The sequence below is a fragment of the Oncorhynchus gorbuscha genome, linkage group LG17 (assembly GCF_021184085.1).
Source record: "Oncorhynchus gorbuscha isolate QuinsamMale2020 ecotype Even-year linkage group LG17, OgorEven_v1.0, whole genome shotgun sequence".
In the NCBI taxonomy this organism is placed as follows: Eukaryota; Metazoa; Chordata; class Actinopteri; order Salmoniformes; family Salmonidae; genus Oncorhynchus; species Oncorhynchus gorbuscha.
This window is the reverse complement of record NC_060189.1, coordinates 19,252,046-19,267,932: the sequence shown is the minus strand read 5'-3', so window position 1 is coordinate 19,267,932 and position 15,887 is coordinate 19,252,046. Positions and strand designations below refer to the sequence as shown.

Genomic DNA, 15,887 nt, shown 5'->3' with positions numbered 1-15,887 from the left:
CTGGCAGGCTGCTGGAGAAAAGTCATTCTCAGGGAGTCGTGAACCTTTGTTCCGTGGTTGCTCCCTCTCTGGCTGCACGAGAGGACTTGAGCGACACCAAACAGGAAGCGGCTCCACAAGCAGACACTATCGCTGTTTATCCCCCCATTCATCCCCCCCAGACACCCCAACCAAACAGCCAGGGCTAGGGAGACAGACCCAGAGTCTGGTGGCAGGCAGTCACAGAAGAGAACTAAGCCTGGGCCGCCTGGTGCCCCTCAGGGTGGGTCATGTCACTCACTCCCTCTGCTGTGTCTCCTCACAGTCCCAGAGGAGCATGGTCTGCGTGGGTGAGGTGGTGCTCTCACGCCAACTGATGATACTCTCAAAAAGGGTCAGCACCCCCATCATCTCATTGACTGACGTGGAGCAGAGAGGGCAATAGCTATGCAGAGTGCTTCAGGAAGAAGTTATAATCTACGATAAACTCTAGGATCAGGTTATCCCATGGTCAATCTTAATCATTACGAGGTTTTGTGAAAGTTCCCTTAACGGGAAGGTTACCTATCTTAACCATAGAGAGCCAAAACAGACCTTGGATCAGTGAATAAGGGCAACTTCATTACACATCCCATGGGGGCCCTGTGGTTTGGCAGTCAGTTGGATGATGAATGAGCTACATGGAGTCCATAGAATACACGGCTATTATAACTGATTGCATTCTCTAACTAGTCTGATTCAAAATGAGGGTTCAGCCAAGAGATAAATGGTCAATGCTGATTATACACATTGAAATACCACAGGGAAGCATCTGTAAAGATAACGCAGGTCAATGTGTGTATTCAGTGCAAACAAGGGAGAGCAACGACAATGTCAATCTCGGACTAGGACAAGGACAAAGCAAATTAAAAACTAATACTAATCTGTTTTTTTTAAATTGAAGGGAATCAACTGCTCCAAACAGCGTATACTCCTGACTGATGTTGCTCCATGTTTGTTGCCTGGCTCAGTGACGTACTGGTGGATCACCTACCCATTAAACTGTCCTTCAGTGGGGCACAGTTCTGTCCAGACTATCTACCGAGATAGTAGAACATAAAACACTTTCCCTGTCCGCTCCCCGGTGACACTGAAATCCTGGGTTCAACTTCATACCTTTCAGATTGTCACTAATCTAACTGCCTGTAGCTCAGTACCTGAAGCAATGATATGCATATTCTTGATATCATTTGAAAGGGAACACTTTTAAGTTTGTGGAAATGTGAAATTAATGTAGGAGAATATCAATTCTGGTAATAATATATAATATACAGTGCCTTGCGAAAGTATTCGGCCCCCTTGAACTTTGCGACCTTTTGACACATTTCAGGCTTCAAACATAAAGATATAAAAATGTATTTTTTTGTGAAGAATCAACAACAAGTGGGACACAATCATGAAGTGGAACTACATTTATTGGATATTTCAAACTTTTTTAACAAATCAAAAACTGAAAAATTGGGCGTGCAAAATTATTCAGCCCGCTTAAGTTAATACTTTGTAGCACCCCCTTTTTCTGCGATTACAGCTGTAAGTCGCTTGGGGTATGTCTCTATCAGTTTTGCACATCGAGAGACTGAAATTTTTTCCCATTCCTCCTTGCAAAACAGCTCGAGCTCAGTGAGGTTGGATGGAGAGCATTTGTGAATAGCAGTTTTCAGTTCTTTCCACAGATTCTCGATTGGATTCAGGTCTGGACTTTGACTTGGCCATTCTAACACCTGGATATGTTTATTTTTGAACCATTCCATTGTAGATTTTGCTTTATGTTTTGGATCATTGTCTTGTTGGAAGACAAATCTCCGTCCCAGTCTCAGGTCTTTTGCAGACTCCATCAGGTTTTCTTCCAGAATGGTCCTGTATTTGGCTCCATCCATCTTCCCATCAATTTTAACCATCTTCCCTGTCCCTGCTGAAGAAAAGCAGGCCCAAACCATGATGCTGCCACCACCATGTTTGACAGTGGGGATGGTGTGTTCAGGGTGATGAGCTGTGTTGCTTTTACGCCAAACATAACGTTTTTGTTGCCAAAAAGTTCAATTTTGGTTTCATCTGACCAGAGCACCTTCTTCCACATGTTTGGTGTGTCTCCCAGGTGGCTTGTGGCAAACTTTAAACAACACTTTTTATGGATATCTTTAAGAAATGGCTTTCTTCTTGCCACTCTTCCATAAAGGCCAGATTTGTGCAATATACGACTGATTGTTGTCCTATGGACAGAGTCTCCCACCTCAGCTGTAGATCTCTGCAGTTCATCCAGAGTGATCATGGGCCTCTTGGCTGCATCTCTGATCAGTCTTCTCCTTGTATGAGCTGAAAGTTTAGAAGGACGGCCAGTTCTTGGTAGATTTGCAGTGGTCTGATACTCCTTCCATTTCAATGTTATCGTTTGCACAGTGCTCCTTGGGATGTTTAAAGCTTGGGAAATCTTTTTGTATCCAAATCCGGCTTTAAACTTCTTCACAACAGTACCTCGGACCTGCCTGGTGTGTTCCTTGTTCTTCATGATGCTCTCTGCGCTTTTAACGGACCTCTGAGACTATCACAGTGCAGGTGCATTTATACGGAGACTTGATTACACACAGGTGGATTGTATTTATCATCATTAGTCATTTAGGTCAACATTGGATCATTCAGAGATCCTCACTGAACTTCTGGAGAGAGTTTGCTGCACTGAAAGTAAAGGGGCTGAATAATTTTGCACGCCCAATTTTTCAGTTTTTGATTTGTTAAAAAAGTTAGAAATATCCAATAAATGTCGTTCCACTTCATGATTGTGTCCCACTTGTTGTTGATTCTTCACAAAAATATACAGTTTTATATCTTTATGTTTGAAGCCTGAAATGTGGCAAAAGGTCGCAAAGTTCAAGGGGGCCGAATACTTTCGCAAGGCACTGTATAGATCTGGTAAAAGATAATGCAAACATGGTATGAATGCCAGATTGGACAATGCAGTTAGATTAACAAGAATTGAAGCTTTCTGCCCATATAAGACATGTTTATGTCTCGGAATTGCAGAATGCTGCATTCTGAACTATGAAATAACACATATGGAATCATGTAGTAACCAAGAAAGTGTTCAACAAATCAAAATATATTATAGATTCTTCAAAGAAGCCACCCCTTGCCTTGATGACAGCTTTGCATTCTCTCAACCAGCTTTATGAGGTAATCACCTGGAATGCTTTTCCATCAGTCTTGAAGGAGTCCCACATACAGTGGGGAGACCAAGCATTTGATACACTGCCGATTTTGCAGGTTTCCCTACTTACAAAGCATGTAGAGGTCTGTAATTATTTTCATAGGTACACTTCAACTGTGAGAGAAGGAATTTAAAACAAAAATCCAGAAAATCACATTGTATGATTTTTAAGTAATTAATTTGCATTTTATTGCATGACATACGTATTTGACACATCAGAAGAGCAGAACTTAATATTTGGTACAGAAACCTTTGTTTGCAATTACAGAGAGCATACGTTTCCTGTAGTTCTTGACCAGGTTTGCACACACTGCAGCAGGGATTTTGACTCACTCCTCCATACAGACCTTCTCCAGATCCTTCACGTTTCAGGGCTGTCGCTTGGCAATACGGATGTTCAGCTCCCTCCAAAGATGTTCTATTGGGTTCAGGTCTGGAGACTGGCTAGGCCACTACAGGACCTTGAGATGCTTCTTACGGAGCCACTCCTTAGTTGCCCTGGCTGTGTGTTTCGGGTCGTTGTCATGCTGGAAGACCCAGCCACGACCCATCTTCAATGCTCTTACTGAGGGAAGGAGGTTGTTGGCCAAGATCTCCGATACATGGCCCCATCCATCCTCCCCTCAATACGGTGCAGTCATCCTGTCCCCGGTGCAGAAAAGCATCCCCAAAGAATAATGTTTCCTCCTCCATGCTTCACGGTTGGGATGGTGTTCTTGGGGTTGTACTCATCCTTCTTATTCCTCCAAACACGGTGAGTGGATTTTAGACCAAAAGCTCTATTTTCGTCTCATCAGACCACATGACCTTCTCCCATTCCTCCTCTGGATCATCCAGATGGTCAATGGCAAACTTCAGACGGGCCTGGACATGCGCTGGCTTGAGCAGGGGGACTTTGCGTGTGCTGCAGGATTTTAATCCATGACGTCGTAGTGTGTTACAAATTTTTTTTTTTTGAGACTGTGGTCCCACCTCTCTTCAGGTCATTGACCAGGTCCTGTCGTGTAGTTCTGGGCTGATCCCTCACCTTCCTCATGATCATTGATGCCCCACGAGGTGAGATCTTGCATGGAGCCACAGAACGAGGATGATTGACCGTCATCTTGAACTTCCATTTTCTAATAATTGCGCCAACAGTTGTTGCCTTCTCACCAAGCTGTTGCCTATTGTCCTGTAGCCCATCCCAGCCTTGTGCAGGTCTACAATTTTATCCTGATGTCCTTACGCAGCTCTCTGGTCTTGGCCATTGTGGAGAGGTTGGAGTCTGTTCGATTGAGTGTGTGGACAGGTGTCTTTTATACAGGTAACGAGTTCAAACAGGTGCAGTTAATACAGGTAATGAGTGGAGAACAGGAGGGATTCTTAAAGAAAAACTAACAGGTCTGTGAGAGCCGGAATTCTTACTGGTTGGTAGGTGATCAATACTTACGTCATGCAATAAAATGCTAATTAATTACTTAAAAATCATACAATGTGATTTTCTGGATTTTTGTTTTTGATTCCGTCTCTCACAGTTGAAGTGTACCTATGATAAATCCTGGCTTAGGAAGACCACCAAAAATTCTGAAATTTTAATTCCAAATTACAACATTTTCAGACAAGATAGAACTGCCAAAGGGGGCGGTGTTGCAATCTACTGCAAAGATAGCCTGCAGAGTTCTGTCCTACTATCCAGGTCTGTACCCAAACAACTTCTACTTTTAAAAATCCACCTCTCTAAAAACAAGTCTCTCACCGTTGCCGCCTGCTATAGACCACCCTCTGCCCCCAGCTGTGCTCTGGACACCATATGTGAACTGATTGCTCCCCATCTATCTTCAGAGCTCGTGCTGTTAGGCGACCTAAACTGGAACATGCTTAACACCCCAGCCATCCTACAATCTAAACTTGATGCCCTCAATCTCACTCAAATTATCAATGAACCTACCAGGTACCCCCCCCAAAGCCTTAAACACGGGCACCCTCATAGATATCATCCTAACCAACTTCCCCTCTAAATACACCTCTGCTGTCTTCAACCAAGATCTCAGCGATCACTGCCTCATTGCCTGCATCCGTAATGGGTCAGCGGTCAAACGACCTCCACTCATCACTGTAAAACACTCCCTGAAACACTTCAGCGAGCAGGCCTTTCTAATCGACCTGGCCGGGGTATCCTGGAAGGATATTGATCTCATCCCGTCAGTAGAGGATGCCTGGATATTTTTTTAATGGCTTCCTAACCATTAAATAAACATGCCCCATTCAAGAAATTTAGAACCAGGAACAGATATAGCCCTTGGTTCTCCCCAGACCTGACTGCCCTTAACCAACACAAAAACATCTTATGGCGTTCTGCATTAGCATCGAACAGCCCCCGTGATATGCAGCTGTTCAGGAAAGCTAGAAACCGTTATACACAGGCAGTTAGAAAAGCCAAGGCTAGCTTTTTCAAGCAGAAATTTGCTTCCTGCAACACTAACTCAAAAAAGTTCTGGGACACTGTAAAGTCCATGGAGAATAAGAACACCTCCTCCCAGCTGCCCACTGCACTGAAGATAGGAAACACTGTCACCACTGATAAATCCACCATAATTGAGAATTTCAATAAGCATTTTTCTACGGCTGGCCATGCTTTCCACCTGGCTACTCCTACCCCGGTCAACAGCACTGCACCCCCAACAGCAACTCGCCCAAGCCTTCCCCATTTCTCCTTCTCCCAAATCCATTCAGCTGATGTTCTGAAAGAGCTGAAAAATCTGGACCCCTACAAATCAGCCGGGCTAGACAATCTGGACCAATTCTTTCTAAAATTATCTGCTGAAATTGTTGCCACCCCTATTTACTAGCCTGTTCAACCTCTCTTTCGTGTCGTCTGAGATTCCCAAAGATTGGAAAGCAGCTGTGGTCATCCCCCTCTTCAAAGGGGGGGACACTTTTGACTCAAACTGCTACAGACCTATATCTATCCTACCATGCCTTTCTAAGGTCTTCGAAAGCCAAGTCAACAAACAGATTACCGACCATTTCGAATCTCACCATACCTTCTCTGCTATGCAATCTGGTTTCAGAGCTGGTCATGGGTGCACCTCAGCCACGCTCAAGGTCCTAAACGATATCTTAACCGCCATCGATAAGAAACATTACTGTGCAGCCGTATTCATTGATCTGGCCAAGGCTTTCGACTCTGTCAACCACCACATCCTCATCGGCAGACTCGACAGCCTTGGTTTCTCAAATGATTGCCTCGCTTGGATCACCAACTACTTCTCTGATAGAGTTCAGTTTGTCAAATCGGACGGTCTGTTGTCCGGACCTCTGGCAGTCTCTATGGGGGTGCCACAGGGTTCAATTCTTGGACCGACTCTCTTCTCTGTATACATCAATGAGGTCGCTCTTGCTGCTGGTGAGTACCTGATCCACCTCTACGCAGACGACACCATTCTGTATACTTCCGGCCCTTCTTTGGACACTGTGTTAACAACCCTCCAGGCAAGCTTCAATGCCATACAACTCTCCTTCCGTGGCCTCCAATTGCTCTTAAATACAAAAAACTAAATGCATGCTCTTCAACCGATCGCTACCTGCACTTACCCGCCTGTCCAACATCACTACTCTGGACGGCTCTGACTTAGAATACGTGGACAACTACAAATACTTAGGTGTCTGGTTAGACTGTAAACTCTCCTTCCAGACCCATATCAAACATCTCCAATCCAAAGTTAAATCTAGAATTGGCTTCCTATTTCGCAACAAAGCATCCTTCACTCATGCTGCCAAACATACCCTTGTAAAACTGACCATCCTACCAATCCTCGACTTTGGCGATGTCATTTACAAAATAGCCTCCAATACCCTACTCAACAAATTGGATGCAGTCTATCACAGTGCAATCCGTTGTCACCAAAGCCCCATATACTACCCACCATTGCGACCTGTACGCTCTCGTTGGCTGGCCCTCGCTTCATACTCGTCGCCAAACCCACTGGCTCCATGTCATCTACAAGACCCTGCTAGGTAAAGTCCCCCCTTATCTCAGCTCGCTGGTCACCATAGCATCTCCCACCTGTAGCACACGCTCCAGCAGGTATATCTCTCTAGTCACCCCCAAAACCAATTCTTTCTTTGGCCGCCTCTCCTTCCAGTTCTCTGCTGCCAATGACTGGAACGAACTACAAAAATCTCTGAAACTGGAAACACTTATCTCCCTCACTAGCTTTAAGCACCAACTGTCAGAGCATCTTACAGATTACTGCACCTGTACATAGCCCACCTATAATTTAGCCCAAACAACTACCTCTTTCCCAACTGTATTTAATGTATTTATTTATTTTGCTCCCTTGCACCCCATTATTTTTATTTCTACTTTGCACATTATTCCATTGCAAAACTACCATTCCAATGTTTTACTTGCTATATTGTATTTACTTTGCCACCATGGCCTTTTTGCCTTTACCTCCCTTCTCACCTAATTTGCTCACATTGTATATAGACTTGTTTCTACTGTATTATTGACTATGTTTGTTTTACTCTATGTGTAACTGTTGTTGTATGTGTCACACTGCTTTGCTTTATCTTGGCCAGGTCGCAATTGTAAATGAGAACTTGTTCTCAACTTGCCTACCTGGTTAAATAAAGGTGAAATAAATAAATAAATAAAAATAAAAATGACAGACATCTATACATGCTTTGTAAGTAGGAAAATCGGCTAAATCGGCCGTGTATCAAATACTTGTTCTCCCCACTGTATGCTGAGCACTTGTTGGCTGCTTTCCCTTCATTTTGTGGTCCAACTCTTCCCATACCATCTCAAATTAAGTTGGGTGATTGTGGAGGCCAGGTCATGGGATGCAGCACTCCATCACTCTCCTTCTTGGTCAAATAGCCCTTACACAGCCTAGAGGTGTGTTTTGGGTCATTGTCCTGTTGAAAAACAAATGATATAAGTCGCTCTGGATAAGAGCGTCTGCTAAATGACTTAAATGTAAATGTAATAGTCCCACTAAGTGCAAACCAGATGGGATGGTGTATCACTGCAGAATGCTGTGGTTGCCATGCTGGTTAAGTGTGCCTTGAATTTTAAATAAATCACTGACAGTGTCACCAGCAAAGCACCCCCACACCTCCCCTCCCTGCTTCACAGTGGGAACCGTTCACTTACTCTGCATCTCACAAAGATACTGCGGTTGGAACCAAACATCTCAAATTTGGACTAATCAGACCAAAGGACAGATTTCTATCGGTCTAATGTCCATTGCTCGTGTTTCTTGGCCCAAGCAAGTCTCTTCTTCTTATTGGTGTCCTTTAGAAGTGGTTTCTTTGCAGAAATTCAACCATGAAGGCCTGATTCATGCAGTCTCCTCTGAACAGTTCATGTTGAGATGTGTATGTTACTTGAACTCTGTGAAGCATTTTTTTTTGGCTGCAATTTCTGAGGCTGGTAACTCTAATGAACTTAGCATCTGCAGCAGAGGTAACTCTTGGACTTCCTTTCCTGTGGTGGTCCTCATGAGAGCCAGTTTCATCATAGCGCTTGATGGTTTTTGTGACTGCACTTGAAGAAACTTTCAAAGTTCTTGAAATGTTCCAGATTGACTAATCTTCATGTCTTAAAAGTAATGGACTGTCATTTCACTTTGCATATTTGAGCTGTTCTTGCCATAATGTGGACTTGGTCTTTCACCAAATGGGGCTATCTTCTGTATACCAACCCTACCTTGTCACAACACAACTGATTGGCTTAAACGCATTAAGAAGGAAAGAAATTCCACAAATGGACTTTTAATAAGGCACACCTGTTAATTGGCATGAATTCCAGGTGAATACCTCATGAAGCTGGTTGAGGGAATGCCAAGAGTGTGCAAAGCTGTCATCAAGGCAAAGGGTGGCTAATTTGAAGAATCTCAAATATAAAATACATTTTGATTTGTTGAACACTTTTTTCCAAATGTGTAATTTAATAGTTTTGATATCTTCACTATTATTCTACAATGTAGATTAGAAAATAGTAAAACTAAGGAAAAACCCTGGAATGATTAGGTGTGTCCAAACTTTTGACTGATACTGTATACTGTGAAGTTTCTTAGGAGCCAGAAACAGAGCTGCCATGTCTGTCGGCGCCATCTTGTTGAAGGGTAACACAAAGTACAGTGCCTATTTAGCAGATTTTAATGTAAGCAGCGTATTTAAAAGTAATATCACCTTTAAGGGTAATGCAAACAGACAGTTTTTATTTTTTATTTTCTTCATATTGTATTTATGACCTTTTTCTTTAGCTCTTGTAACAAACCTTTGCAAACTTGCCAATACTTTACCAGATCTATGCAAATATCAGCAGTAATCAGATGTTCTGCTCTGCAGATCAGAAATCCCCAGAACTAGTGAGTGAGTATCATCATAACCCATAAAGAACAACAACATTACACTTGCCTGGGGGAATGTGAATGTAAACTACATTCCATTCCAGAACATAAGCGAGACACTCAAAGATTAATTACATTTTCACTTTGTTGTACAATTAGCACTGGTGGTTATATGGGCTTTAGCAATTTTGAATGGTTCTCAGTACGTTCCTTTTATCAAATCAAATTGTATTAGTCACATGCGCCGAATACAACAGCTTTACAGTGAAATGCTTACTTACGAGCGCCTAATCAACAATGCAGTTTTTAAAAATATGGATAAGAATAAGATAGCTATGACCAGCTAGTTCAGGTGTACTGAATGGGACGTGTCAGCTCAATGCAGATGTAGGACCTTAATTTGAGCCAGTTTGCTACAGCGGGAAAAGGAAATGTGAATTATTATGTGAATTACAATTAAGCTGACATTTTTACAGCAGTTGATACATTTTTCATAAAGGAAAATCAAGTCTGAAATTTCAATGTGGAAATTACAAGCTTCGGGAAGCCGTTTTAAACCTCAAATACACTACAAGTTTTACATTTCCCACTTTGCAGGAAAATTCTCCTGCAACAGAGTGATCAAATGATGATCCTACATCTGTAGCTCAAAGCTGCTCCATTTTCTGAGAACAATGAATCTCTGGGGAGGAAAAGGTTACAGAGTATTTGCATTCTAGAGGTGACGAGTAAGGGGAGGTGTGAAGTGAACAAAGTATCTATAAATGTGACTGTGTGGGCAGCCAGGAAGCACAGAGAAAAATATCACGTTTTACCTCCTCTTTCTAACTACAACCCTCATGCCCCCATTTCTCCAAAATAGCTGATCCCTGTGACTCCAACCCTCCCTTCTCTTTACCCATTAGACCTGATGGAATGAGTTCTATAATCTAATCTCTCACTCACTTAGTCGCCGATTAACTACAGACACAAATAGAGTCATCTTCATTATGGGTGTAAGACGATAATACAATAGATGAATGTGTGAATGCCATTTCATTAACACAGGTGTCTGTGATAAGAACATCCACATATAAGAACAGTAGGACCTACACCAGATATATCAAATAGGAATCCAAACACTCAAAATGGAGAGAGAAAAGCACAAAATGTCATTGAGTAACAAACATCAAAAGAGTGAGTAAGACTTATACCATAAATGACCTTGGAACAAAGTGTATGTTTTATAAGTTGACAAACTACCCACTCTAACTATTCCCCAGGTCGTTGCTGTAAATGAGAATGTGTCCTCATTCAATATACCCGGTAAAATAAGGGTTAAAAAAATTCAATTAAAAAAATATATATAGTACCAGTCAAAAGTTTGGAGACACCTACTTATTCAAGGGTTTTTCTTTATTTTGACTATTTTCTACATTGTAGAATAATGGTGAAGACATCAAAACTATGAACTAACACATATGAAATCATGTAGTAACCAAAAAAGTTTTAAACAAATCAAAATATATTTTATATTTGAGATTCTTCAAAGTAGCCACCCTTTGCCTTGACAGCTTTGCGCACTCCTGACATTTTCTCAACTAGCTTCACCTGGAATGCTTTTCCAACATATACTAGGCACTTGTTGGCTGCTTTTTATTCACTGTCATCCAACTCATCCCAAACCATCTCAATTGGGTTGAGCTCGGGTGATTGTAGAGGCAGGTCATCTGATGCAGCACTCCATCACTCTCCTTCTTGGTCAAATAGCCCTTACACAGCCTGGAGGTCTGCTGTGTCATTGTCCTGTTGAAAAACAAATAATAGTCCCACTAAGTGCAAACCAGATGGGATGGCGTATCGTGGCAGAATGCTGTGGTGTCCATGCTGGTTAAGTGTGCCTTGAATTTTAAATAAATCACTGACAGTGTCACCAGCAAAGAACCCCCACACCTTCCTCTCCATGCTTCACAGTGGGAACCACACATGCGGAGATCATCTGTTCACCTACTCTATGTCTCACAAAGACACGGTGATTGGAACCAGACATTTCAAATTTGGACTCATCAGACCAAAGGACAGATTTCCACTGGTCAAATGTCACATGCTCGTGTTTCCTGGCCCAAGCAAGTCTCTTCTTCTTATTGGTGTCCTTTAGTAGTGGTTTCTTTGCAGAAATTCAACCATGAAGGCCTGATTCATGCAGTCTCCTCTGAACAGTTCATGTTGAGATGTGTATGTTACTTGAACTCGGTGAAGCATTTTTGGGGGGCTGAGGCTGGTAAATCTAATGAACTTATCCTCTGCAGCAGAGGTAACTCTGAGTCTTCCTTTCCTATGGCGGTCCTCATGAGCGCCAGTTTCATCATAGTGCTTAATGGTTTTGCAACTGCACTTGAAGAAACTTTAAAAGTTCTTGAAATTTTCCGTAATGACTGACCTTCATGTCTTAAAGTAATGATGGACTGTCATTTCTCTTTGCTTATTTGAGCTGTTCTTGCCATAATATGGATTTGGTCTTTTACCAAATAGGGCTATCTTCTGTATACACCCCTACCTTGTCACAACACAACTAACTGGCTCAAACACATTTAGAAGGAAAGAAATTCCACAAATTAACTTTTAATAAGGCACCCCTGTTAAAGTGAAATGCATTCCAGGTGACTACCTGATGAAGCTGGTTGAAAGAATGTCAAGAGAGTGCAAAGCTGTCATCAAGGAAGAATCTCAAATCTCAAATATATTTTAATTTGTTTAACACTTTTTTTGGTTACTACATGATTCCATATTTGTTATTTCATAGTTTTGATGTCTTCACTATTATTCTACAATGTAGAAAATAGTCAAAGCAAAGAAAAACCCTGGAATGAGTAGGTGTCCAAACTTTTGACTGATACTGTAATATATATATATATATATATATATATATATATATATATATATATATATATATATATATATATATATATATATATATATATATATATACACACACTCCTCAAAAAAAGGGAACACTTAAACAACACAATGTAACTCCAAGACAATCACACTTCTGTGAAATCAAACTGTCCACTTAGGAGGCAACACTGATTGACAATAAATTTCACATGCTGTTGTGCAAATGGAATAGACAACAGGTGGAAATTATAGGCAATTAGCAAGACACCCCTAATAAAGGAGTGGTTCTGCAGGTGGTGACCACAGACCACTTCTCAGTTCCTATGCTTCCTGGCTGATGTTTTGGTCACTTTTGAATGCTGGTGGTGCTTTCACTCTAGTGGTAGCATGAGATGGAGTCTACAACCCACACAAGTGGATAAGGTAGTGCAGCTCATCCAGGATGGTACATCAATGCGAGCTGTGGCAAGAAAGTTTGCTGTGTCTGTCAGCGTAGTGTCCAGAGCATGGAGGCGCTACCAGGAGACAGGCCAGTCATCAGGAGACGTGGAGGAGGCCGTAGGAGGGCAACAACCCAGCAGCAGGACCGCTACCTCCGCCTTTGTGCAAGGAGGAGCAGGAGCACTGCCAGAGCCCTGCAAAATGACCTCCAGCAGGCCACAAATGTGCATGTGTCTGCTCAAACGGTCAGAAACAGACTCCATGAGGGTGGTATGAGGGCCCAACGTCCACAGGTGGGGGTTGTGCTTACAGCCCAACACTGTGCAGGACGTTTGGCATTTGCCAGAGAACACCAAGATTGGCAAATTCGCCACTGGTGCCCTGTGCTCTTCACAGATGAAAGCAGGTTCACACTGAGTACATGTGACAGACGTGACAGAGTCTGGAGATGCCGTGGAGAACGTTCTGCTGCCTGCAACATCCTCCAGCATGACCGGTTTGGCGGTGGGGCAGTCATGGTGTGGGGTGGCATTTCTTTGGGGGGCCACACAGCCCTCCATGTGCTCGCCAGAGGTAGCCTGACTGCCATTAGGTACCGAGATGAGATCCTCAGACCCCTTGTGAGACCATATGCTGGTGCGGTTGGCCCTGGGTTCCTCCTAATGCAAGACAATGCTAGACCTCATGTGGCTGGAGTGTGTCAGCAGTTCTTGCAAGAGGAAGGTATTGATGCTATGGACTGGCCCGCCCGTTCCCCAGACCTGAATCCAATTGAGCACATCATGTCTCGCTCCATCCACCAACGCCACGTTGCACCACAGACTGTCCAGGAGTTGGCAGATGCTTTAGTCCAGGTCTGGGAGGATATCCCTCAGGAGACCATCCGCCACCTCATCAGGAGCATGCCCAGGCGTTGTAGGGAGGTCATACACACACTACTGAGCTTCATTTTGACTTGTTTTAAGGACATTACATCAAAGTTGGATCAGCCTGTAGTGTGGTTTTCCACTTTAATTTTGAGTGTGACTCCAAATCCAGACCTCCATGGGTTGATAAATTTGATTTCCATTGATAATTTTTGTGTGAATTTGTTATCAGCACATTTAACTATGTAAAGAAAAAAGTATTTAATAAGAATATTTCATTCATTCAGATCTAGGATGTGTTATTTTAGTGTTCCCTTTATTTTTTTGAGCAGTGTATATACATACATATATAAACGTTCATGATCTAATAAGCAGTCTAATGTATGGTATCAGTTGGATAGGAACATCTGAATGTGAATCTGAAATCTGTATTCTGAGCCAAGGCAACTCCAAACAAATGGAATCAGCAAACTACCTTTGGTTCCACTGGTTTACTCTTGATTTTCCAAATTTGCTTCTGCCTCTTTCTCGTCAGTGGTACATGGGCAACTACTGTTTGTTGATACAGCCTATATGTTCAAAGACTCGTCTTATGCAGGGGCCATAACCCAAAGTCATTACTATGAGCCACCATTGTCATGGAAAATAACCTGGCTTGAACATTACATCATGGATGACTTTGAGAGGAATAAACCACTGAGTGGTTCAGTGTTTGTGTCTCCAGTGAGAGTACACCACAATGTAAATAGCTGATGCTACTAGATCGTGCGCGGCAACCGGAGAGGCCTCACTGCTGCCGAGCGTGCTGCTGTGGTGCATAAAACTCACTCTGTGCACGAGACACAGATGTCTGCTTTACAAAAACAAAGCCTAAACAGAGGAGTATGGCACAGAAATGGCAAACCACAGATGCTATGCATTTCAGGGCAACACTGTCTGCAATATAACTGTCTCCCTGTTCATTTAAACTGTGTTCTTTCAACTTGAAACCACAGCAAAGAATACAGAACAACATTCCAAAGAGCAGTGTTAAGGAAATATGCCCCTGATTTACTTAGCAGTATGCTTGATGGAAGACTTTCCAAACTTTCTTGAAACTTGAATTTGACACACAAAAAGACAACGAAGCTTTTAGGATTTACCCTGAATTTGCTTTCTCTTGCTCAGGCCTATCGATTGCATTTCATTCTATAAATATCCGTAAAAGTCAACCATTTTTCACTCTGTCATTATGCATTAGCTGCAGTAGGTCAAGTGTTAAAACAAGGAAGAGTTGTGTAATTACCTTTTGGTCAACAATAGAGCAGACCAGGTCTTTGACAGCAGACAGCGACAGGTCATGGTTCTCCAGGTTCACCATCTCCCTGGTCAGGCCAATCTGGAGGAGGAAGGACACTCCATGGAAAGAGCTGCGGGAGTTGGTGGGGCTGGGAGCGCTGTGAGTGTGACTTCTGTGACTCCCGTTGGAAAGGTGGCTGTAGAGGGGTGCTGGGGGGCTTGGCGATGGTGAGGGGGTCGGAGGCAGGACTGGGAGTTGTGAGTGGAGGTAGGCTTTAGGAAAGGACGGAGGAGTTGAGCTGCTGCAGGCAGACATTGGGTTTCTTCCAATGGCAGAGATGATGATGCAAAATGTAAAGTAATGGAACTGTCAGTGATGCCTTGTTAAATGAGGCACCACTGAAACACTAAGCACGGACACTAGGTTGAAGAAACACTCAATACTCATTCTAGGAGACATGAAATGCAAGGTCTTCAAAGTATCATGAGCAGTGTTAGTCAACAGCAATAGTCAAACTTTCCTCCCCATTGACTTCTCAGACAGATACCTGGCAGTCAATTCATGGACAAAGCCTATTGATTGCACTTAATGGCCTCCACTCACTCTTCAAGGCAAGAGATGTGTGCAGTATGCATTGTGGATGCTCTGGACTTGGTAGATCGATTCCCCAACGCTCACTGCAAGAGGCAGTCACCATTCCAAACGTCATGTTCTTGAATGGTGTCCCCTCACAGTACTGGAGTCAGAAATCCGCCCTGACCACAGAAAACCTGTCACAAAACAGATGCAGTAAATGTAATGATGGTAGAATATAATATGTTTGGGTTTGTGGAAATGGAAGGAGGCCATAAAAGTCGTCATTT

At 42.8% G+C, this 15,887-nt stretch overlaps 1 protein-coding gene across 4 annotated transcripts in view; it reads right to left on the bottom strand.

Annotated features, from left to right (window-relative positions):
- The window catches only part of LOC124001463 (serine/threonine-protein kinase D3-like), a 77,944-nt gene that overhangs the window by 61,178 nt on the left and 879 nt on the right, over positions 1 to 15,887 (bottom strand). For all 4 annotated transcript variants that reach the window (XM_046308219.1, XM_046308221.1, XM_046308220.1 and 1 more), the window contains exon 2: positions 15,031 to 15,794. In XM_046308219.1, the coding sequence (XP_046164175.1) occupies positions 15,031 to 15,339 (309 nt within the window). In that variant the 5' untranslated portion in view covers positions 15,340 to 15,794. The remainder of the gene's footprint in view (positions 1 to 15,030; positions 15,795 to 15,887) is intronic.